At 46.6% G+C, this 25638-nt stretch overlaps 1 protein-coding gene across 7 annotated transcripts in view; it reads right to left on the reverse strand.

Moving 5' to 3' along the window:
* CLDN10 (claudin 10) overlaps positions 1–25638 on the reverse strand; it is a 259036-nt gene that overhangs the window by 34758 nt on the left and 198640 nt on the right. For all 7 annotated transcript variants that reach the window (XM_029604734.1, XM_029604728.1, XM_029604733.1 and 4 more), the window contains 2 exons: positions 4430–4591; positions 4257–4338 (listed from right to left, as the gene is read on the reverse strand). In XM_029604734.1, the coding sequence (XP_029460594.1) occupies positions 4257–4338; positions 4430–4591 (244 nt within the window). The remainder of the gene's footprint in view (positions 1–4256; positions 4339–4429; positions 4592–25638) is intronic.

Genomic DNA, 25638 nt, shown 5'->3' on the forward strand with positions numbered 1-25638 from the left:
TCCAAATTATAGCTTCACAAATCAAGGTTCCACATTTGGGGGTAGATTTTTAAAAAATGCGCGTTCGCGTACTTTTGTTGGCGCACCAGTCGCAAACAAAAGTACGCTGGATTTTAGTAGATACGCGCGTATCTTCTAAAATCCAGGATCGGCGCGCGCAAGGCTGCCGATTTTGGGCAGCCGGCGTGCGCCGAGCCGCGCAGCCTGCCTCCATTCCCTCCGAGGCCGCTCCGAAATCAGAGTGGCCTCGGAGGGAACTCGCCCTCCCCTCACCTTCCCCTCCCTTCCTCTACCTAACCCACCCCCCCGGCCCTATCTAAACCCCCCCACCTTTGTCCACGGATTTACGCCTCCCAGAGGGAGATGTAAATCCATGCGCGCCAGCGGGCCGCTGGCACGCCGAGACGCGACCCGGGGGCGGTTCCGGAGGGCACGGCCACGCCCCTGGACCGCCCTGGGCCGAAACCACGCCCCCGGGCCCGCCCCCAAAACGCTGCGTCCCGCCCCCAAAATGCCGTGTCGATCGGCCCCGCCCCCAACACGCCCCCTGACTCGCCCCCGACAAAAAAACCCGGGACTTACGCGAGTCCCGGGGCTCTGCGCGCGCCGGCAGGCCTATGGATAATAGGCGCGCCGGTGCGCAAGGCCCTGCTCGCGTAAATCTGGGCGGATTTACGCGAGCAGGGCTTTTAAAATCCGCCCCTTGGAGTCCCTACCCAGGAAAAAAATCTAGGCGTCATTGTGAATAATATGTTGAAATCCTTTGCCGAGTGTGTGGCAATAGCCAAGAAAGCAAATAGAATGCTAGAAATTATTAGAAAAGGAATGGAAAATAAAACATAGCCTATCATAATGCCTATGTACTGCTCCATGCAGTACGCATCTTGTGTACTGAGTGCAGATTTGGTCACTGCATCAACAGGTACAGCAGAATTAGAAAAGATTCTGAGAAGGATTACCAAAATGACAAAGGGGTTGGAACAATTCCTCTATGAGGAAAGGCTAAAGAGTGTTGGGCTCTTCAACTTAGAGAAGAGACGGTTGAGGGGAGATATGATAGAGGTCTATTATATAATAAGTGAAGTGCAATGGGTAAATGCAAATTGGTTGTTTACTCTTTCAAAAAGTACAGACTATGGGACATGCAATGAAGTTACTAGGTAATATATTTAAGACAAATAGGAGAAAATATATTTTCACTCAAAGCATATTTAGATTCTGGAATTTGTTGCCGGAAGATGTGGTAAAAGTTGTTAGTGTAGCTGGGTTTTAAAAAGGTTAGGACAAATTCCTGGAAGAAAAGTCCAATAAACATTATAAAGGTGGACTTGGGGACAGACACTGCTTTTCCCTGGGATAAGCAGCATGTATTAGGTCACTTTTTTGGGATGCTGCCATGTACCACGTACTTGTGACCTGGATTGACCACTGTTGAAAACCAGATAATGGGCTTGATGGACCTTTGGGAAATCTTATATACTTATTTATTTATTTATTATTTAAAGGCTTTTATATACCGGAGTTCATGTACTAGTACATACCACTTCGGTTTACACAGAACCAATATTGGAAAATTACATCAAACAAGTGGGTATAAAATAACAAGGCTAACTTTGTAGGAACTTAGAACTTGAGGTAAAGGAGAGAACAGGACCAAGTGGTAACAGATCAATGTAAAAAGTAAATAATAAATACAAATTCTTACAATAAATACAAATGCTTACAGATTACAGTCTTCAAAATCTAAGTTTACTTATGTAATATAACATACATGGGAAGGAAAAAGGAATTTTCACAGTAACACTAACTGCTATACTTAAATCAGTTTGTCTACAGAGTTAAATCCTGTATCTTTCTCAAATATATCTGAAAGTCCTAAGTAATGTATTGCTGACAGCACCCAGCTATATATCCCAACTGAAACAGTTCTCAAACCTCCACACACCAACTATCATTCTGCCTCTTTGTTCTGGCTCAGGGATTAACCCTGTCACTTTGCCTCCTTTCTCAGTGCTATGTCAGCTGCTGTGAGAGCCGCAGCTCATTCTGGCTCAAGAATTAGTCCTGTCAATTTCAGCTGTAGCCTGTTAGCGCTCTTGATAGACTGGCACCTGCTGTCTAACTTAAAACAAAAATTATCAGGAAAAGAACACGCTCTCACCATGAAATGAGCTTTACATGGCATACAAATAATATTTATTTATAAATAAATAAATTATAAATAAATAATATTAATGGCTAAAACTCCTACTTCACCACGGTGATGCTCTCCTTGGTGTTCTTGCTAATCCAAAGCAGTACAGAGGCACCCAAAAGGAGGTGGGACCTGCTGTCCTGTGTCCCTGAAGGTCTCGTCATGTTTATATATGTCTGTCTGCCTCTGTTCCTCCAGGTTAGCATCTCTAGGGTCCAGAGATCATTGTCATTCTCTAAACACTAGGAACTCTCTGCACTGGGTGTAAAAACATAACCTCCCTTCAATAGAAAGAAAAGTGTAGTGATCTGTGGAAAATACTGCATAGACCCCCATCCCGCTGCTGGATTCTGTTCTGTGTCTTTGTTTGGGTTTTTGTTTTGTTTTTTTTAATTCAGATTGAAAATTTCCAAACAATTACACCAAAATAGTATTGGCTTTCCATCCAAATCTGAGCTAATAATCTGTAAAAAAGCAAAAGAGAAATTATGCACAGGTGTGACTTTATTTATTTATTTAAAATCTTTCTATACCGTCGTTAAGCTAGTTGCCGTCACAACGGTTCACCATAAGGCACATAATTTCAAACTTAGATGTGTTGATTTATAGGGATGTGAATCGTTTTTTGACGATTTAAAACAATTGTCAGATATATTTTAAATCGTCAAAAATCGTTAGAGCCGCGATACAATAACAATTCCCCCGATTTATCGTCAAAAAATCGTAAATCGGGGGAGGGGAGGGCGGGAAAACCGGCACACCAAAACAACCCTAAAACCCACCCCGACCCTTTAAAACAAATCCCCCACCCTCCTGAACCCCCCCCCAAATGTTTTAAATTACCTGGGGTCCAGTGGGGGGGTCCCGGCGCGATCTCCCGTGATCTCCCGCTCTCGGGCCACGGCTGCGTTTATAGAAATGGCGCCGATGGCCCTTTGCCCTTACCATATGACAGGGCAAAGGTAGCGCCGGCGCCATTTTGGTTCCTGACACCTGACGTCACGAGTGCAGGAGATCGCTCCCGGACCCCCAGGGACTTTTGGCCAGCTTGGGGGGGCCTCCTGACCCCCACAAGACTTGCCAAAAGTCTTGCGGGGGTCATAGTATGTCATAGTGAGGGCAAATGTAGCGCCGGCGCCATTTTGAATATTGGCAATACGGCGCGAGTGCAGGAGGTCGCTCCCGGACCCCCGCTGGACTTTTGGCAAGTCTTGTGGGGGTCAGGAGGCCCCCCCAAGCTGGCCAAAAGTCCCTGTGGGTCCAGCAGGGGTCCGGGAGCGATCTCCTGCACTCGTGACGTCGGGTGTCAGGAACCAAAATGGCGCCGGGGCTACCTTTGCCCTGTCATATGATAAGGGCAAAGGGCCACCGGTGCCATTTCTATTAACACAGCCGTGGCCCGAGAGCAGGAGATCGCGCCGGGACCCCCCCACTGGACCCCAGGTAATTTAAAACATTTTGGGGGGGTTCGGGAGGGTGGGGGATTTGTTTTAAAGGGTCGGGATGGGTTTTAGGGTTGTTTTGGTGTGCCGGTTTTCCCGCCCTCCCCCGATTTACGATTTTTAACGATTTAAAAAAAAAAACCAAACAAACATGACGATCAGATTTCCCTCCCTCCCCAGCCAAAATCGATCGTTAAGACGATCGATCACACGATTCACATCCCTATTGATTTATATTAACTAAACAAGTGCCATCAAATACTGTAACATAGTTTCATATTAAATATTACTTAGTGGTTGTGATAAGTCATGTCTACTTTAAGTATATCGGCTATAAGATAAATTAACACACAGTTAGCATTTTACACCAGTGAGAATCCTTACAGGAAAGCAATCCACCACAAAATTTAGGGAGTTTATATACAAAAGAAAAGGAAACAGGATGGATGGGAATAAAAACTAAGGTTCAGTTTTCAAGCAGCAGTTTCCATTAAGCCACAGCTGAATAAATGAAACAAAAAATAGAAATAATGACATTTTTAAAAGATAGGCAGGTAGAAATAAACTTCAGGGAAATTTCTCTGTGTACATATGAAAGCACACAGAAGGGGAATACTTACTTTTGTGAAACAAAATTGGGATCAAAATACTCTGATGTAATTCTGTGGGCATACAGCGAACATCCAGTTAGGGAGCTCAGTCCTGGAAGGCATCCGAATGAAAGAGTTAGTGAATGGAATTAGTACAGAATATAAATATCGATCAGCTTTATGCAATATGTTCCAGGCCTTACCAGAAAGTATGAAAGTTACTCCAGCTGAGCAAGCAATTTTGTCCTTGGTCCTGTCTGAGCCTCCAATTTTTGTGCATTTCATTCCAACCAATGCAAATATGGAGCCAAAAAAACCAAGACTGACAGCAGCAATCATGAGTGCTCTACAGGCCTGGATGTAACCTGGAATAACAATGTGAAATTTCTCTTTTAGAATAAGAGCTGTCAACGTCCCTCATCTCCATAGTGGTCACCAGGAAGACTTTGGAGGCTTGAAAGATGTGTTAGCCTAAGACAGTTTCCTGTGGCAGCTGAGGGGTACTTTCTATGTTTAAAATAAAAAATCTCTGTAGCAAAGGGTTTTTTTTATTTGTGCCAATTCTACAGTTTATTTGCATAAACGTATATACAATTTAAATATTTTAAAATTCAAAAATACTTTTTTAAAAAAACTAAAACAGTTTTTAAACCCTTCTGTTTATGGTTAGATAATTTGTTCCTTTTTCATTCATTCTTTTCTTCCCTCATTTTGTTTTTCATTATTTTTTCACCCAGTGTTTACTGTTTTTCTCTCTCTCCTCTCCTTCCACACCCTGTCTCCAATGAGAGCCTTGTTCTCCCTCCCAAAGAGGCCTATTCTCTTGCCTGTCTCTCCACTTTCTTCCCTTCTCCCCTGTTGTTCCTTCTGTGACCATGCCTTATCCTGCCAAAGAAGGGTGTACTTCTGGAGGCTACAGCCATACAAAATTAACTTAGGCTTTAGTCCTCCCAATGCAAAGATAAAATATATTAAGGGGGTTGGAGATCAACTTTTAGGTCTAGCAGCAGAAGACAATGAGAGCATGTACTGTGGTCCCACCAACCTCCTAGTTTCTCTGAATGTTTTTTCCCATACTGTTGGAGTAGGAAACCCTGAAGATCCAAGTCAAACCCAGAGATTTATCAATTATAGGAAAGGACAGGCTGGGGGACCATTACGTGTGTTGTAATTATGGGTGTTTGTGGATCCTTGGGTGCTGTGGAGGTGATCATGCCCATGGGGAGGAGCCCCGTGAGGAGCCACAGCACTGGGCTAGACTCGTATTACACAAACACAATAGTTCTTTTATTAAACAGCTTGAATAGAACCACCAGGGGTGGCAGTAGTGAGGCAGTTTCATAGATGATGTCAGGAGGTTCCGCAGCAGGTCTTCCAGCGAGGAGATACTGTGGATGGGATAGACTGAGAGTTAGAGTACTCACTAGGTGTTTGCTGTTGATATGCGATTCCACCAGGTCATTGTAGAAGGTACAGGCACTGAGGCAGGGAGAGCAGGCCCTCGAGGAGCGAGTACCTGTTCCCTGTAAGGCACCTGAAATAAAGCAGAGGGCCCCCAAGGAGTAGTTACCCAGGCTAGCATATACCCCGAAGGGCAGAGAAAGAGAGCTTCCTGCGGCAGCATGGGAGCGGCAGAGTAGTGTAGACAAGAACAGATTTGAGTCCTTGCTAACTCGGAGAGCTAGCAAATGAGTGATGGTAATATACCCGGATGGCGTGATGTCAGCATGAGGGAATGCCCTCGAGGTTCGCACCAAGGGTGGTAAAAAGATGTGGGTTGCACGCGCACCCTAGTAGGTACCTGGGAGGAGCAATGGCAGGAGGCTGCACCATAGCCGTTCCAGCGACGCCAGAGAGGTCGGCTTGTAGACGCGGCGGTAGCCATCTTGCCCAGGTAAGCGGGAGGAGCCGTGAATAAGGTGAGGCAAACGGGGCGAAGCCATTGAGGACCGACGGACGCAACAGTACCCCCCTTCAAAGGGCGTCCATGCTGTTTCCTACCAGGTCTTGGTTTTTGAGGATACAAGTGATGAAAGTCCTGTAGCATCTTTTTATCCAGGATATTAGACATTGGTGTCCAAGAGTTTTCTTCAGGGCCATACCCATCCCATGACATGAGGTATTCCCATACTCTGCCTCGAGAACTGCGTCTACTTTATATTCGATGTCTTCTTCTGCATCTATAGGTGTAACATCAGGTATCTTGTTGGAGAACTCACTAAGGATCAATGCCTTCAATAGTGAGACGTGGAATGCATTGTGGATCTTTAAAGTAGATGGTAGCTTCAGACTGTAGGTGAGATTGCCCAGTCATCGGAGAATGGGAAATGGTCCAATGAAACATGGAGTGAAGCAAGCTGAAGGAAGTTTAAGTCTTAAGTGCTTCGTGGAAAGCCAGACTTTATTACCAGGCTTGAAGTCTGGAGCCTTACAGTGATGGGCATCGTATCCTTTCTTTGCTCAAAGTCCTGCTTTAACAAGCAACTCTTTTGTATGAGTCCAAAGTTGATGGATATTTTTGGCAGTAGATTGAGCTGCTGGGGATGACACTGATAACGGAAGTGGCAGTGGTAGTCGTCCATAAACCACCTAGAATGGTGTTGATCCAGTGGATGTTGCTGGATGAGAATTAATGGCAAATTCTGCCCAGGGCAACCATTCACTCCAATCATTCTGGCGAGTGTTCACGTAGGCACGAATGAACTGTTTCAGTGTCCTGTTCATCCTCTCTGTTTGCCCATTGGATTGAGAATGATATGCTGATATGAAGTCAAGGAAAATATCAAATTTCTTACATAGTGCCTTCCAGAAGTTAGCCGTGAAATGGGCTCCTCGGTCGGAGACTATGTGCTTAGGCAAGCCATGCAGGCAGAAGATGTGCGTAATGAATAGTTTGGCGAGCTCCATGGCGGTGGGTAAGCCACAAAATGAGCCATCTTCGAGAACCAATCTACAGTTACCCAAATGGTGTTGTTTCCTCCTGAAGATGGTAAATTGACCACGAAGTCTGAGGCAATATGTGTCCATGGTTCTTCTGGCACTGGCAAGGGTTGGAGTAGACCCCATGGACGACCCAGCGGCGTCTTCTGTTTAGTGCAGTTAGCGCAGGAAGCGACATAGGAGAATGTGTCTTCCTTCATGGTGGGCTACCAGTAATAGGTATGAAGTTTAGACAGGGTTCTAAGTTGGCCAGGGTGTCCTGAAAGTTTTGAGTCGTGGGCCCAAGCCAATAACTTCTTTCTGAGGTTCTTGGGTATGATGGTCTTTCCTGCATGTACTGAGTGGGTAGCTGCCAATATGACCTTCTCTGGGTCCTTGGAATGTCCTCAGGAATGTCCTTGGAGAGGAATTAGTGAGATAGAGCATCAATAGTAGTTACTGTTTTTATTTATTTATTTATTTGTTTGTTTGTTTATTTATTTATTTATTTGCTATAGTGGTAATGTTTTTTCAAAGGATCCAAAGTATGTTTTATGGATACCCCAGAATGAATTCTTCATCTTTCTTGCTTTGTTGGGATTTCAACAACTGAGAAATTCCTACTAGTTTCTCTCCTGTAGAATTTTATGAACACATTGGTTAAGCATCTCTGAAATACAAGGTGCGAGCAAAGCCTACATGAAATAAAAGACGAAAAAGTAAGTTTATTTTTTATCCAAGAAGAATTAGATTTAAGGGCTGGGCAAAAAAATTTACAAAAACCTGCAAATTAATGACCTGTATTGTGATAGGCATTATATTTCCCTGGTGAAGGAAAGAAGCTGGGCTGTAAAGAAAACCTGGAAGGGGGATTCAGTAAATAAAAGAAATCAGAATAGGAGACAGACTCCAACTCCCAGAAGGCAAAGGGGCTCTGGAGAGGAAGGAACGTCCCTGGTTTTACCCTATCGAGAGGACAAGAGAGCCCGGGTGTGGTGGGAGACGGGAGAGAGCTCGTTGGAAGGAGGGGCAGAACAGGAAGTTGTTGTACTTGAACCAGATGAAGAAACAGAGGAGCTTGTGAGCAACTCTGAGGATGAGCCTGAGCCGATGAACTTAGGAGATGAGTGGTGGAGACCACCTGCAGAAGAGAATACACTCATGGAGATTGCAGGTCAACCACACTTACGTAAATATTGCTGTAGTTGCAGCCATAGTGAAAGGGGAGCATAAAACCCAGCTGTAAACTACGGTGGGAGGTGGTAGTAGGGCCTGGTTCCCTAAGAGCCAGGCCCAACGAACACAGCCAAGCTTAGGCTGTTCAGGAAGTGGTTGCAAGCAACGTGCAGGAGGATTAAAGCAAGAAGTTGCTTCCTTACTGTTGTGTTTAGTAAGATGAAGCTATGACTTAGACACTGTTGTGCATTGATAAGACAAAAACTACAGAGACTTTAACTACCAGGAGAGGATTTGAACCTGTAGCTGGGTCTTTGAATCCACCAAGGATTTGAACCCATAACTGAGACTTTGTTTTCTTTAAGTATTTTTATTGGCATATTAAAAGCAAATTACAACAAACCACAATTTGAAAGCACAGCTAAAACCCCTCTGAACCCCCACTCCACCCCCCACTCCCCTATGTCCATTCCCCAAATTATATAAAAGTTATACAAAAGTTGTACTATACCCCACACAGCATGTATTGAAGAGAAAGAATGAAAAACACCTTCCACACAGAACAGCAACAAATAAGAAGAATACAAAAAATAATAACAACATTAAGAATAATGCAGAAAATAAGAAAAATATGGGAAGGGGCAATCAGAAACAAAGAAAAGTTCTATCACTTATTTAAAGGTTACTTTAGAGATTACTTTAGAGACGAGAGGGGGGGTGTGTGTGTGTCATATTTTTCCCCCTCTAATAGAGAGATTGCAGTACCTCCTCAGGGATTGCCTTAAAAAAAGGCTGTTAAATGACATGAAAATCTTTCTTACTTTTTGGCAATAAGGGATTAATAGATTTATATTCTAATAGTAGCAGTTCTACCATATTCGCTATCCACATACTTTCAGAGGGGCCAACGGTATCTAGCCATTTTGCTATAATACACTTTTTTGCAACTAAACAGGATTTAACTAAGAGGGTCTTTTGAGCCCTATTTACCAAAATGTCATCACCTTTCACACACAGCAGACATAAGGCCACAGACCAGGAAAAAGGCACTTCAAGAAGAGAACACGGTGAGTTCAGAATAGCCTGCCAAAATTCTTGAATGTATGTGCATGACCACAAACTGCAGTAAAGTGGCATTAGCCAGACAGCACTTCAAACATTTATCAGATGGAGCGATATGGGCTCTAAAGGCCCTTAAAGGCGAAAAGAACAACATATGAACTATTTTAAACTGCATTTCCCTTAAAGACATACTCTCTGTGGTCTTGTTAGCCATAATCAATCCACCATAATATCATTGTCTTGAACGACCACAGAGATATCTTTCGCCCAAATATCCGCTAATGACTGTAGTAACGAACGGATATATTTATGTGCCTTAGACATCGAGAATTTCCCCGCATTCATTAAATGCATGAACCACTGAAAGGCACCAGAAGAACACTTAGGCCAGTCCTTTCCCAAAGTGCCTGTAAAATAGCTCTGTAGTTGAAAATACGCCAGATAGTCATTTTTAATCATACTTAACGCTCAATGCAGTAGGCCAAAGAGTGTAATTTTCCCATATTGCAGTCCAAAAAAGACTATCAAATCCACCCCCATGCCATCCAAGCGCTTAAACACAGCTTGTGAATCTCCTGAGCAGAACTGTGGATTACTTGGATTTCCATATAAATCTGGAACAGAGAGTATTTATATATTTGACATCTTTCCTCATGAGTACAATAGAGATCATTTGCAAGAGATATAATATTTTAGGAGATAAAATAATTTTCAATAAAGCTACTTGCCCCAAAACTGATATTGGATACTCCATCCAAGCTTGGGTTCTCTGCTTAAATTCTCTTAAAAGGGGTAACAAATTGCATTTGTACCACTGCGTAGGATCTCGATGGATTATGATCCCTAAGTATTTAATCTTTCCCTCTGCCCACCGTATTAGAGAAGAAGTCCATTTATCTTGAAGTGTCCCAGTCACGTCTAGGTCCTCGGATTTACTGAGATTTAACTTTAGCCCTGAAAATTTCCCAAAATTCAGTTATAAACTCCAACACCTTGGGAAGGAATTGCTGAGCCTTGATAGTGTCATCAGAATATCATCTGCAAACAGCATTATTTTAGTGTCCAGATGCCCTATCCAAATCCCTGAACAACACTTTCCTTTTGATCCTTCTTATAAGGGGCTCCAGGGTCAAAATGAATAATTAAGGTGATAGTGGGCATCCATGCCTCGTGCCTCTGTGTAACGAGAAAGCCTTCGATAGTGTGCCATTAACCTGGATATAGGTGTAAAGGACTTATATTGCATCCAGGATACTTCTAGCAAACCCATTCTCCTGTAGAACATACTTTAAAAAAACCCAAAGAAACCCTATCAAAGGCTTTCTCCACATCAAAGCTAACAACCATAGGGTCTGGTATTTTGTTATATATGCTCTTTTCCAAAGCCAAAAGGAGCCATCTAATATTGGAATTAGATTGTCTACCATAAACAAAACCAGTTTGTTCAATGAAAATTAAATTTGGAAGGACATATTTCAATCTATTTGCTAGTAATTTTGCATAATTTTTTATATCCTCCTGGAGGGCTTTCGACGGCGTCTGGGATCGCTTTTTACCTGCGATCCCAGACGCCGTCGAAAGCCCTCCAGGAGGACCCGGAAAGGGAGCTGGGAGTGAGGGCCGCGCAGCTGGCGCAGAAGCCCATCGGGGTAAGGCTCCTTTACACTCGCCCCTACCACCGACGGGCCTGCACTGACCACACGACCACTGCTGTCTGCCACCCCGAGGCCGTCTAACCAACACCCCCAAACTGCAGCAGCCAATCGGGAACCAGGCGCCCCGGTGACCACATTCACCCGCGACCGCAGGGCCTTTTAAGGCCGCAAACCAAGCCCAGGCGCCGCGCACCGAAGGAGCATGACAAAGGGACCTGCCCCTTTGTGCGGCCCTAAGAGCCACCAGCAAGAGTTTCCAGCTAGGCTAGAAAGTCCTGGATACAGATTCAGAATTCTACTTAGGTTCTAGCTGTAATATCACAAAACCCAGGTCTACCTCTTTATACACGTAATCTTTGACTCAACCCTCTAAAAGAGCTCCCCATCCTCACAGCAGCAACCCCACTACTCCACCTCCCACCTCCTCTCGACTTCTCCTCAAAGATGCACCTATGCACTATTCCCACAATCAAGAATAAATCAAGAACTAACTTGCCTGCATCCTACCACGTTGATCGACAACAAAGGTTAATCCCAATTATGACATCCCCAATGACTCAGTTCCTAGGTCTCTCACTATTCACGGTAACCCTATTCAATGCTCAGTCGCTTTCCAAAAAAATGCACATCCTCAATGATTATCTTATAGAAGTCAACCCAGACATATGTGCAATCACGGAAACATGGCTGAAACCCTCTGACATATTATAACGAACCAGCTGCCCATACAAGCCTATGTCCTCATCTCAGTTCCCAGACCCAAAAAAAGAGGAGGAGGTCTCCTCCTAGCTTCTAAAAAACAATTAGGCCTAACTCAACAACATACAAACTCCACCATGAATCTCGAATTTTCCCTCTTCAAATCGGAACAACTACAAATATGCCTCATCTACGCCCCACCAGGAAATCTAGATTCTGACCCCTCTCCTCTAATAGAGCTGTTAGCCAAACACATCAACATTGACAAACCAGCTATTATCCTGGGTGACTTTAACCTGCACGTCGACGCTCACCCACAATCCACAAACTGCGAAACAACTCTTTCCTCACTCAGCCACTTAGGCTTCACTCAAATCGTCAACAGCCCTACCCACAAGGCAGGACACACATTGGTCTTCATCTTCATCAACGACAGTTTTTCCATCTACTCCAATCCCACCTGCTCACCTGTCCCTTGGTCAGACCACCGAGTCATCTACACGACCCTTAAGATCAAAAACCTCCCACCTCAAACCTCCACCAAAACCACCATCCATTTCAGGAAACCATGTTCACTGGACCTACTCAGTGAACTTTGCTCCAAAGAATTAAACCAGCTAGACCTCTCAGACGCTACCACAGCCACCTCCTCTTGGATCAAACTTACCAAAAAAATTGCAGATCAAATCTGCCAATCACAATACAACCTACACTTGACAACAGAAAACCTTGGTTTACCCCGGAACTTAAATCCCTAAAACAAAAACTAAGAAATTTAGAACAAAACTGGAGGAAAAACCCCTCCGCTGTATCACATGCCACCTACAAATCTACTCTCAACACCTACAGAAACTCCATCCATAAAACCAAGAAAGACTTTTATGCAAAAAGAATCCACAATTTCATCTCAAAAGCTCTCTTCTCATATGTTTCATCACTCATCAAACCATCTCCCCCTTCCATTCCAGACCACCAAGCACTCAACAAAGCCAATGAACTTGCCAATTATTTCAAGACAAAAATCTCTAACCTAACCCGCTCCCTTACAACCCACAACAACACCTCTACAACACTCCCCCAACACTGGGGAGCCTCTGCCAACACCTCTAGGCCTTTCACCAACACTTCACCCAACAACCCAGCCCCAACTGAGTTTTAGCCTAGAGTCCTTTGAACCCACCTCCGCCCTAGAGATTGAAAATACTCTGAAGAGACTCAAACCATCCTCCCACCCATCAGACCCATTACTGACAAACATGTTCACTGCCATCCCGAACATCATTGCACAACCACTAGCGGAAATCATCAACACCTCTTTATCTCAAGGCATAGTTCCCAATCAGTTAAAATTAGCAATTCTGAAACCTCTGCTGAAAAAACCAAACACCTCTCCTATGGACCCGGCTAACTTCAGACCCATTGCAAACATACCTCTGATTGCTAAACTGATGGAAAAAACTGTCAACAAACAATTGTCAGAATACCTTGAAGATCACAACATACTCTCCCCGGCTCAGTACAGCTTCCGCAAATCCCTAAACACTGAGTCCCTTCTCCTTTCGCTCATGGACACCATCCTCCTAAGCCTGGAGAACAAACAATCATACCTTCTGGTGCTTTTAGACTTATCCTCAGCTTTTGACATGGTAAATCACACAACACTCATAAACCAACTAGCAAACATAGGCATCAAAGGTTCAGCTCTTAGCTGGTTTAAGTCATTCTTGTGCAATAGGTTCTACAAAGTGAGGATAAATAACAAGGAATCTCAACCTATCCTGTCAGACCAGGGTGCCCCTCAAGGCTCATCACTATCACCCACTCTCTTCAATATATACCTCCTCCCACTCTGCCAACTACTCTCAGACCTCAAGCTCATTCATTATCTATATGCGGATGACATACAGATTCTCATCCCAATTACCGAGTCACTTCAAAAAACCATCACTCACTGGAATGACTGCCTTCACCCAATCAAACACCTACTTACCAGCCTCAATTTAGTGCTGAATGCCACCAAAACTGAGATGTTACTTATTTCCCACGACGCTCTTATTAACCTATCAAGCTCTGCACAACCTACTAGCTTAAACATCGATTTCACCCCGGATGTCAGGGATCTAGGAGCTTGGCTGGACAACCAACTAAACTTGAAAAAATTAATAAACACTACCACCAAAGACTGCTTTTACAAATTACAAGTCCTCAAAAAGCTAAAACCTCTCCTTCACTCCAACGACTTCCGTCTAGTTTTACAATCCATCATCCTAACAAAACTCAACTATTGCAACTCTATCCTACTCGGTCTCCCCACCAATATCATCAAACCCCAACAGATGGTCCAGAATGCCGCCACCAGAATCCTTACAAATGCCAATAAAAGAGAACATATCACCCCCATCCTCCGCTGTCTACACTGGCTACCCATCAAATATAGAATCCTTTTCAAAGTTCTCACTATCATTCATAAAGCGATACACAACATCTCGCCCATCACATTAAGGATACAACTTCGACCGTATACATCTGTTAGACCCATCAGAAGTGCATACAAAGGTACACTGTACGCCCCTCCTGCAAAAACATCTCTAAGGAAGAGAGCACTATCTACTGCAGGACCTCACCAATGGAACACTCTCCCCCCAGACCTACGACTTGAACCCAGCCTACCAGAGTTTAAAAAAAAGCTAAAAACCTGGCTCTTCAGACAAGCTTTCCCAGAAACGTAAAGCTACTAGGATTACATAATTCCGATACCTTAATTTAAATGCCTTCTCGTCAAGATCACTATGCAGAATCTCTTTATAAGCAATACCAATTCTCCCCTTTGCAGTACTATTACTCTCCCCCTCTTTCCCCCCCCCCCCCCCCCCAAGATCCTTCCTTCAGCTGACAACATTGTTCTCTTACCTCCCAAGTCTGTTCTCCTCTAGAATCCAACCGGATCTCCCCCCTTCGTTCGGCTCCTCTCATATATCCGTCCCTCTTAAAGTTGAACCTCCTTTTTGGTAATCGTTCCCTTAATGCATTCATTTTACTCTCCTTTTTTGCTCCCTCTCCACAACCTTGATCAATTGTTTTCAATGTAAATCAATGGCGAGTTACTATTTAATTTATGTAAAGCCTCAGACCTGCACTTATTGCCCTGAGCAATTTCCTGTTCAATTGTTAAATTGTTATACTAATACTAACTGTTTTTAATCGTTATATGTAAAGTTTTTTTTGTAGACTCACTATCTAACAGTTTCATTACCTAACTGTTTCTTGTAAAGCCTGGGGCAGTTTGTAAACCCCGGGCGATTTGCCGTTCTATGTAAACTGGATTGATTTGTATCTCATACAGGAATTTCGGTATATAAAAATAAAAATAAATAAATAAATATTGAGGTTTAAGAGTGAAATAGGCCGATACGAGGCCGGTTTGAGAAATACATAAGATCACAGCTGCCCATAACGAATCTGGCATTTATCCTGTCTGGATTATTGTGTCAAAGAGTCATTTTAGAGGCTCCTGCACATGATCACATAGAGCCTTATAAAATGTAGCATGAAAACCATCCCGTCCTGGAGAATTAAAAGGTTTTAATTCCTTGATAATTCCCATTATCTCCCCTGATTTAATTGGAGTATTGAGCTTCGCCAGTAACTTATCTTCCAACTTAGGTAATTGTACCTTGGACATAAAATTTGACCTTGCAGTGGGGTCTTCCCCCTCAGCTGTTTATCATCGAATGATTCCAGTATACCTACTGCTTGCAGGTTATTGTGCCTGGAACTGTTTTTCAAGCCTTCAAATTTGTTGGATTGGTCAACCAGGAATTTCTCCAGCCGTTGGATTTTTTCCGCAGCTGCCACAGAGTCGTCCTCTACTATGCTGACTCGCCCCTCCACCATATCCAGACGTGACCCATAGTCTGCAATGGAAGTTTGAACCTCCATGATTTGTGCTGAGATTGCATCAAATTTACTGCTCAGTGCAGCCACAACCGCTTCTGTTAGAGCGGCCACATTCGTGTCCTTAACCATAATCGGTAAAGTGTTCTCTTTCGTGGCAGCCAGTTTTTGCAGTCGATCAAATATGGCTTCTTCTCTTTCCTGGAGAATCTAGTGGACATTACTTTCGTCAAATCTGTCCATACACAGACAGAATCATCCACTTACAGTAAGTAAGTGATATATATTGGCTTACTGCGATGGCACTTGATATTTAGGGGAAGACACCCGGAGCCCAGATTCACATGACTATCCGGGCCCACTGCATCACTTGATCTGACTGTGACTGTTTAAGTCCAGCTCACCAACTGGAGAGAGAGGATTTGAACCTGTAGCTGGGACTTTGTTTAAGCCTAGCCCACCAACTGGAGTAAGATGATTTGAGCTCTTAGCTGCATCACCCTGGGACCAGGATAAGAATAAGAAATAGAGACATAACCAGGGGTTCTGTTTCATTCATATCTCGAGGATTCCTGCCGGATTGTGACTGGGAAAGTGGCCGGTGGCGCTAACCGGTGACAGTATGTACAAATAATTAGATTTTACATAAAATTTGAGGTTTGCACAAGAAATCCCACAGTTTCCTCTACTATGCACTAAAAAAAAACTATACAAAAAATGCAGCAAATAATGTAACCTGCACCGTTTTGAACAAGTGTAAGTTCTGCTGAAGACATAAACTTGATGTAAGGCAAAATCTTGTACAAAACCTGCTTATTCCTTAATTCTGGCCCATGGTGTTTTGCCTCTTCTTCAGTTACTTTTTTTAAATTGAATTTTCACAATTACATGAGAAATAGTAAAAGGCAAATACATATGCTATATCAGCTGTAGGAAAACAAAATAAAATAGGTAACAATCAGCAAATCCAAGATCACCTCAATAGGTCTTACTAACAAAGGATAAACAATACACAGGGAAACAATTAAAGAGGGGGAAAAAAATCCCCAACCTACTGGATCCCAAGGCATAGTTTATCCATTAGTTATCTCCCCTATAATTCCACCCCCTTACAAATTAACAGCAGATTTATCAGCAATGAAATGTTGTATTGTCGGAGAATGTGGACCCCTTGCTTGAGGGGGAGTTGGCACTACCTTAGAGGGCAAACCCCCACAGGTCCCCACCGTCGGGAGGCGAGGCTAGACTGACACAAGGGCTGGCTGGAGCTTCACCAATACCAGCCCTGTTCCCCGGGGGTTGAGTCTTTGGGTGCGTGGGGCCGGCTGGTCTTAGGTGGGCCCTTGTGAAGATGATGGAATCGCCAATATTCAGTCCAAGGTCGGAAGCCAGAGAGTCGCCGAGAGTCAGTCCGGTGTCAGAAGCCAGAGAGTCACCGATAGCCAGTCCAGAGTCAGAACCAGAGAGTCATAGATAGCCAGTCCAGAATCGGAAGCCAGAAGATCCGTCCATGGGGACCAAGGGAATGAAGCAGGAACAGGAACAAGGCTCGGAAGGCAGGAATAGGAACCAGAAGACCATGAAGCACAGAAGACCTCGCCAAGTTGAGCAGACTTGTTGCCAAGTCGGGGAGGAGCAGGTGGAGTGGGCCTAAATAGGCAAGGAGCGATGACATCATCCGAGGACGCCTCCAGGCATTTCCCGTGCTTATCCCTTTATGTGGGATCCCTGGTCGCGTGCACCTAGAGGGCGGGCCCAGTAGGCCGGGAGGAGGCAGCATTCCACGGGCCTGCGGCTGTTACGCTTGGGCTGTGTTCTGGTGTTGTGAACACCACCTTCTGGAGTGACTCCAGGTAGAGAGAGATAGGGATGGCTGGAAAGTCTCTTATGATGGTGACAGTGGAGCAGAGTAAGGCTGGAAGCAGTGTCAAATTCCAGGCTGGGTCAGGGAAGACGGCAGGCAACAGTGTCAGAGTCCAGGATGGGTCAGGGCAGGCGGCAGGCAACAGTGTCAGAGTCCAGGCTGGGTCAGGGCAGGCGGCAGGCAACAGTGTCAGAATCCAGACTGGGTCAGGGCAGGCGGCAGGCAACAGTGTCAGAGTCCAGGCTGGGTCAGGGCAGGCGGCAGGCAACAGTGTCAGAGTCCAGGCTGGGTCAGGGCAGGCGGCAGGCAACAGTGTCAGAGTCCAGGCTGGGTCAGGGCAGGCGGCAGGCAACAGTGTCAAAGTCCAGGCTGGATCAGGGTAGGTGGCAGGCAACAGTGTCACAGTCCAGGCTGGGTCAGGGCAGGCGGTAGGCAACAGTGTCAGAGTCCAGGCTAGGTCAAGGTACCTAGTAGTAAGGCAGAGAGTCCGAAGGCCACATACACAGCAGGGCAGAGGGCCTGAAGGCCACACACGCACACAGTAGGACAGCGGACCTGAAGGCCTCACTCACACGGCAGAGCAAAGGGCCCGAAGGCCTCACTCACATGGCAGGGCAGAGGGCCCGAAGGCCACACACTCACAGCAGGGCAGAGGGCCTGAAGGCCACACACATACGGCAGGGCAGAGGGCCCGAAGGCCACACACACACTCGGCAAGGCAGAGAGCCCGAAGGCCGCACACAGCGCAAGGCAAGGCAAAGCAGGGTAGAAGGCCCGAAGGCCACACACACACAGCGCAAGGCAAGGCAAAGCAGGGTAGAAGGCCTGAAGGCCACACACAGCGCAAGGCAAGGCAAAGCAGAGTAGACGGCCCAAAGGCCACACACAGCGCAAGGTAAAGCAAAGCAGGGTAGAAGGCCCGAAGGCCACACACAGCACAAGGCAAAGCAAGGCCCAAGGACCACACGCACAGCAAAGCAAGGAAGACTAGAGCAGGGAGCCCAGGCGAGCTCGATGCCGAAGCACCGAGGGAACTGCCAGGCAGGGATATAAAGGGAAGTCCAGAACATAGAGTGAACAAGGGAAATGGACTGGGCCCGTCAGGAGAGCCAGCTCTAGAAGGATCCCTGGTGGTGAGGCGGTTGCACAGCAGCCATAGCTATAACAGTGGCAGTCTGGCATCGCTGTAGGAGGGCCTGGGGTGTCCGGGAGAGGCCCTGAAGCAGGCGGCCGGCTGTGCACAGCTGAGTGCTGCGGCGAGCGGGAGTGATGCGGCTGGCATGTGGTAAGCACAACAGTACCCCCTTCTCTAGGGCCCCTCCCCAGAGGTCTGGGTTTTCCTGGATGGGAGAGATGGAACTGCTCTAGCAGGTTTTATCTAATATATTGGAGGCGGGCTCCCAAGAGTTCTCTTCTGGGCTGAAACCCTCCCAGGATAGGAGATAATCCCATCTTCGACCTCTTTTCTGGACATCCAGAACGTCATGAACCTGGTAGACGGACTCTTCCTCAGCACTTAAAGGTTGAGGTTTGGGAGGAGTACGGGCAGGCCAAGTTAGCACCAAGGGCTTCGGAAGGGAAGCGTGAAAGGAGTTATGGATCCTGAGGGTAGGAAGTAGGTGTAATTGGTAGGTAACGAGCCCGAGTTGACGGAGTACCGGAAAGGGGCAATACAGCGAGGTGCCAGGTGCATTGATGGGAGCTTCAAGCGAATGTTTTTTGTGTTGAGCCAAACCTTTTCCCTAGTTCAGAAATGAGGAGTGGGTCTTCGATGAGCATCCACCATCTTCTTGGATCTCTGGCCTGCCTTTTGTATGATTGACTGCGTCTGCTCCCAAAGACGATGTAACTCCCTAGCCATTAACTGAGCCACAGGAGAAGGAACTGTAAAGGGAGGGGCTGCCGACCGTAGACCAACAGGAAAGGGGAGGACTTGGTGGTGGCGGAGATGTGGGAATTCAGGGCAAATTCAGCCCACAGAAGCAGGGAGGCCCAGTCGTCCTGTTGCAAGTTAACAGTAGCTTTGAAGAAACTGTTTCAGGGTCCGGTTGGTCCTTTCAGCCTGGCCGTTGGCCTATGGGTGGTATGCTGTAATAAAATCCAGGGAGATACCGAATTTTTTGCTCAGGGACTGCCAGTACCGGGCCGCGAATTGTGTACCCCGGTCCGAGATTATATGTTTCAGGAGCCTGTGAAGCCAGAAGATACGTTGAACAAAAAGCTGTGCCAGTTGTGGCGCGGAGGGGAGGCTGGGTAGGGCCACGAAGTGCACAATCTTGGAAAAACGGTCCACTACGGACCAGATGACCGTTTTACCTTCCGAAGGGGGTAAGTCCATGATGAAGTCCGTGGCAATGTGTGACCATGGTTCTGCGGGAGCTGGTGAAGGATGTAGTAGACCCCAGGTAGGGCCCGTCAAGGGTTTTTGTTGTGCGCACACGTGGCAGGAGTCGACGTACTTCCAGATGTCTGTCTTTTCCGAGGGCTACTAGTAGAATCGCAGGACAGAGGTTAGGGTGCAGGCTCGTCCAGGGTGCCCTGCCGTGCAGGAGTCGTGGGCCCAGTGAAGGATTTTGTTGCGCAGTCGGCAGGGAACCACGGTTTTCCCTAGCGGCACGGTGGTGGTGGCAGAAAGAAGGATGTGGGCAGAAGTGTCATATGTGGAGTGGAAATCCGAATGAACTGTATTCGATGGGGGGAGAAAGGATGATGTGCACAGAGCAGGAGAGAGATCTTGCGGTGATGGTGTCTAATGATCTGAAGTCGGCGAAACAATGTGACAAGGCGATAGCTAAAGCCTGAAGAATGCTGGGCTGCACAGAGAGAGGAATATCGAGTAAGAAAAGGAAAGTGATTATCCTTTTGTACAGGTCCTTAGTGAGGCCGCACCTGGAGTACTGTGTTCAGTTCTGGAGACCGTATCTCCAAAGAGACAGAGACAAGATGGAGGCGGTCCAGAGAAGGGCGACCAAAAAGGTGGAGGGTCTTCATCAAATGACTTATGAGGAGAGATTGAAGAATCTAAATATGTACACCCTGGAGGAAAGGAGGAGCAGTGGTGATATGATATAGACTTTCAGATACTTGAAAGGTTTTAATGATCCAAAGACAATGACAAACCTTTTCCGTCGGAAAAAAATCAACAGAACCAGGGGGTCACGATTTGAAGCTCCAAGGAGGAAGACTCAGAACCAATGTCAGGAAGTATTTCTTCACTGAGAGGGTGGTGGATGCCTGGAATGCTCTTCCGGAGGAAGTGGTGAAGACCAGAACTGTGAAGGACTTCAAAGGGGCTTGGAATAAATACTGTGGATCCATAAAGTCTAGAGGACGTTAATGAAGAGTGGGTGACTTGCGGGAATGACGGCTACTACCTGGAGATAATACCCTTATTCAATAAATATACACACGGTTAATGCGACTCCAACATTGCTCTAAGCTTCAACAGCAAGAGAAAATGTGGAAAAAAGGATTTGCATTCACAAAAAAGCGGGGAGTAGTTTGCTTGTTACGGCGGTTACTACCCCAAACCAAATAAGCCTGATACTTTACTTTCAATGCATATCCAGCATAGCTCTCTGCTTCAATAGCAGGGGAGAAAGACCAATACTTCACGCATATCCAGTATAGCTCTCTGCTTCAATGGCAGGGGAGGAAGACTGATACTTCACGCATATCCAGCATAACTCTCTGCTTCAACGGCAGGGGAGAAAGCCCGATACTTCATGCATATCCAGCATAGCTCTCTGCTTCAACGGCAGGGGAGGAAGACCGATACTTCACGCATATCCAGCATAGCTCTCTGCTTCAACGGCAGGGGAGGAAGACCGATACTTCACGCATATCTAGCATAGCTCTCTGCTTCAACGGCAGGGGAGGAAGACCGATACTTCACACATAGCTCTCTGCTTCAACGGCAGGGGAGGAAGACCGATACTTCACGCATATCCAGCATAGCTCTCTGCTTCAACGGCAGGGGAGGAAGACCGATTCTTCACGCATAGCTCTCTGCTTCAACGGCAGGGGAGGAAGACCGATACTTCACGCATAGCTCTCTGCTTCAACGGCAGGGGAGGAAGACCAATACTTCATGCATATCCAGTATAGCTCTCTGCTTCAACGGCAGGGGAGGAAGACCAATACTTCATGCATATCCAGTATAGCTCTCTGCTTCAACAGCAGGGGAGGAAGACCGATACTTTCTGCATATCCAGCATAGCTCTCTTCTTCAATGGCAGGGGAGGAAGACCAATATTTCACGCATATCCAGCATGGCTCTCTGCTTCAACATCAGGGGAGGAAGACTGATACTTTCTGCATATCCAGCATAGCTCTCTGCTTCAATGGCAGGGGAGGAAGACCGATACTTCACGCATATCCAGCATAGCTCTCTGCTTCAACGGCAGGGGAGGAAGACCGATACTTCACGCATAGCTCTCTGCTTCAACGGCAGGGGAGGAAGACCAATACTTCATGCATATCCAGTATAGCTCTCTGCTTCAACGGCAGGGGAGGAAGACCAATACTTCATGCATATCCAGTATAGCTCTCTGCTTCAACAGCAGGGGAGGAAGACCGATACTTTCTGCATATCCAGCATAGCTCTCTGCTTCAATGGCAGGGGAGGAAGACCAATATTTCACGCATATCCAGCATGGCTCTCTGCTTCAACAGCAGGGGAGGAAGACCAATATTTCACGCATATCCAGCATGGCTCTCTGCTTCAACAGCAGGGGAGGAAGACCGATACTTTCTGCATATCCAGCATAGCTCTCTGCTTCAATGGCAGGGGAGGAAGACCGATACTTCACGCATATCCAGCATAGCTCTCTGCTTCAACGGCAGGGGAGGAAGACCGATATTTCACGCATAGCTCTCTGCTTCAACGGCAGGGGAGGAAGACCAATACTTCATGCATATCCAGTATAGCTCTCTGCTTCAATGGCAGGGGAGGAAGACCAATATTTCACGCATATCCAGCATGGCTCTCGGCTTCAAAGCAGGGGAGGAAGACCGATACTTTCTGCATATCCAGCATAGCTCTCTGCTTCAACGGCAGGGGAGGAAGACCGATACTTCACGCATATCCAGCATAGCTCTCTGCTTCAACGGCAGGGGAGGAAGACCGATACTTCACGCATATCCAGCATAGCTCTCTGCTTCAACAGCAGGGGAGGAAGACCAATACTTCACGCATAGCTCTCTGCTTCAACGGCAGGTGAGGAAGACCAATACTTCACGCATAGCTCTCTGCTTCAACGGCAGGAGAGGAAGACCAATACTTCATGCATATCCAGCATAGCTCTCTGCTTCAACGGCAGGGGAGGAAGACCAATATTTCACGCATATCCAGCATGGCTCTCTGCTTCAACAGCAGGGGAGGAAGACCGATACTTCACGCATATCCAGCATAGCTCTCTGCTTCAATGGCAGGGAAGGAAGACCGATACTTCACGCGTATCCAGCATAGCTCTCTGCTTCAACAGCAGGAGAGGAAGACCAATACTTCACGCATAACTCTCTGCTTCAACGGCAGGGGAGGAAGACTGATACTTCACACATAGCTCTCTGCTTCAGTGGCAGGAGAGGAAGACCAATACTTCACGCATATCCAGCATAGCTCTCTGCTTCAATGGCAGGGGGAATAAAGAAAAGTGGATCTATATACAGACAACAACCAACAAGGACTGAATTACATAGTCTGGGTAAACAAATAAGCATGGGTGTAGCTTGCTTATTGTGGCGGTTACTACCCCTAACTAATTAAGCTAGATATTTCACTTAGATGCAGTTCCAACACTGCTCTCTACATTAATGGTGGGAGTGGAAGGGAAATAGAACCAAAAGGTTATTAAGAGCCAAGAGAAACAGATAAGTATGAGAAAAACAAACTGTGCGAAACTTGCTGGGCAGACTGAATGGGCTGTTTGGTCTTCTTCTGCCGTCATTTCTATGTTTCTATGAATCAATGATATGACGTGGTGGTTTGATGATGTCCTCGGGAATGAAAGCGCAGGAAAACGCGTACGCTTTGGTGTTCTTAGCGGCAGGGTGGTAGCGTAAGGTGAAGTTGAACCGAGTGAAGAAGAGCGCCCATCGGGCTTGGTGAGGATTCAATCGCTGAGCTTGCTGGAGATATTGCAAGTTTTTATGATTCATGTAATCGGTGATGAGGAACTGGGCCCCTTCCAACCAGGGATGCCACTCCTCAAAAGCGAGCTTGATCACTAGCAGTTCTTTGTCCCCAATTCCATAATTTTGTTCCACCGGAGAAAATTGTTTCAAAAAGAAGGAACATGGGTGAAGAGTTCAAGCAGAGGCATGCTGGCTTAGGACTGCCCCTACTCCTTCGGAGGACGCGTCGACTTCAAGCACAAAGGGGTCCTGAGGATCCGGATTTCATAAGCAAGGCTTGCGGAGAAAAGCAGACTTTAAAGACAGAAAGGCGGTTATGGCTTCCGGTGGCCATTGCTTAGGTGTTGGTCAAGGTGGTCATAGGGGCCATGAGTTTTGCATAGTTGTGATTAAATGTGCGATAGTAGTTTGCGAATCCAAGAAATCGCTGAACCACTCATAGACCAGAGGGCTGTGTCCATTCTTGAATACTCTTCAATTTTTCTGGGTCCATGTGGAAACCATGTTGTGATACTTTCTTTCTCGAATGAACATTTCTCGAGTTTAGCAAAGAGTTGATCGCGAAGTTGTTCGAGCACTTGCGTGATGTCCCGATGATGTGTAGGGAGGTATCTGGAGAAAACTAAGATGTCATCCAAATAGAATACTACGCATTTATATAAGAGGTCGCGGAAAACCTCATTCATCATGTTTTGAAACATGGCTGGGCATTGCAGAGTCCAAACGGCATGACCAGGTATTCGTAGTACCCGTCATGTGTGTTAAAGGCCGTTTTCCATTCGTCTCCCATCCAGATACGAATAAGGTTATAAACCCCGTGTAGATCCAACTTGGAGAAAATCCGTGCTCCCTGTAGGCGGTCGAATAATTCTGAAATAAGAGGCAAGGGATAACGGTCCTTCTGAGTGATGGCGTTGAAACCTCTATAGTCAATATGAGGCGGAGTGAGCCATCCTTCTTGGCCACGAAGAAGAACCCCGCTCCTGCGGGGGAGTTAGAAGGCCGGATAAAACCATTGGCCAGGTTTTCTTGTACATAATCGGACATGGCTTTAGTCTCAGCTCGAGACAAGGGGTAGACTCGACCCGAGGAGGTTCGGTACCGGGAAGCAGGTTTACAGCGCAGTCATACCGACAATGGGGCGGAAGGGTATCCACACCTTCTTTGGAGAAGACATCTGGGAAGGATGCGTACAGAAGCGGGAGCCTCGGAGGAAGGAGGTTGTTCGTCAACAGGGCTGGTGGAGGTCCAGTTTCAGACAGGATTCCTGACAGGAGTCCCCCCCCCCCCATTGAGAGAGCTGGAGGGTCGTTCAGTTGAATTGGGGGGAGTGCTTTTGAAGCCAGGGCTGACCCAGGACTATAGGGTGGATCGCCTTCTTGATGATGTGGAAAGTCAGGACCTCCTCATGCAAGGTGCCTGTATGGAGTTTGACTGGATAGACGAGATGATAGGTGGAGTTGGAGTGGAGTAGGTGGGAATCCGGAGGTGTGTGAGTAGTTGCCGTAAAATAAAATTTCCCCTGGCCCCGGAGTCCACTAGGGCTGGCATCTGGAAATCCTGGTTGGGTACCTGGATGGTCACTGGGAGCGTAAGAGTGGGAGCAGGATGCTTGAGGCCTAGGAAGAGTCCCCCTCTACCGCCTAGGCCCGGGAGTTTCCCGTACGCACAGGGCACGAAGACAAGATGTGACCAGCCTCCCCACGGTAGAGGCATAGCCCAGACCGTAGGCGTTGCCGGCGTCCTCCGGAGCTAGCTTGTCGCAGTCTAGCTGCATCGGTTCGTCCGAGGGAGATTTGGGCGGGGCAGCCTGTTTGGGAGATGGGGAACGCCAGGGGCGTGGAAGTGTGGAGGAAGGCCACCTAGAGGACTGCTGTTCCTTAGTCCGTTCCTGAAGCCGATGGTCAATGCAGCTGGTCAGTTCAATGAGAGCATCGAGGGAGGTCGGGAGTTCTCGAGCCGCTAATTCGTCCTTAATGCAGGCGGTAAGACCCTCCAGGAAAATGGA

Source organism: Rhinatrema bivittatum, chromosome 5 (genome assembly GCF_901001135.1).
Source record: "Rhinatrema bivittatum chromosome 5, aRhiBiv1.1, whole genome shotgun sequence".
NCBI classification, from domain to species: domain Eukaryota; kingdom Metazoa; phylum Chordata; class Amphibia; order Gymnophiona; family Rhinatrematidae; genus Rhinatrema; species Rhinatrema bivittatum.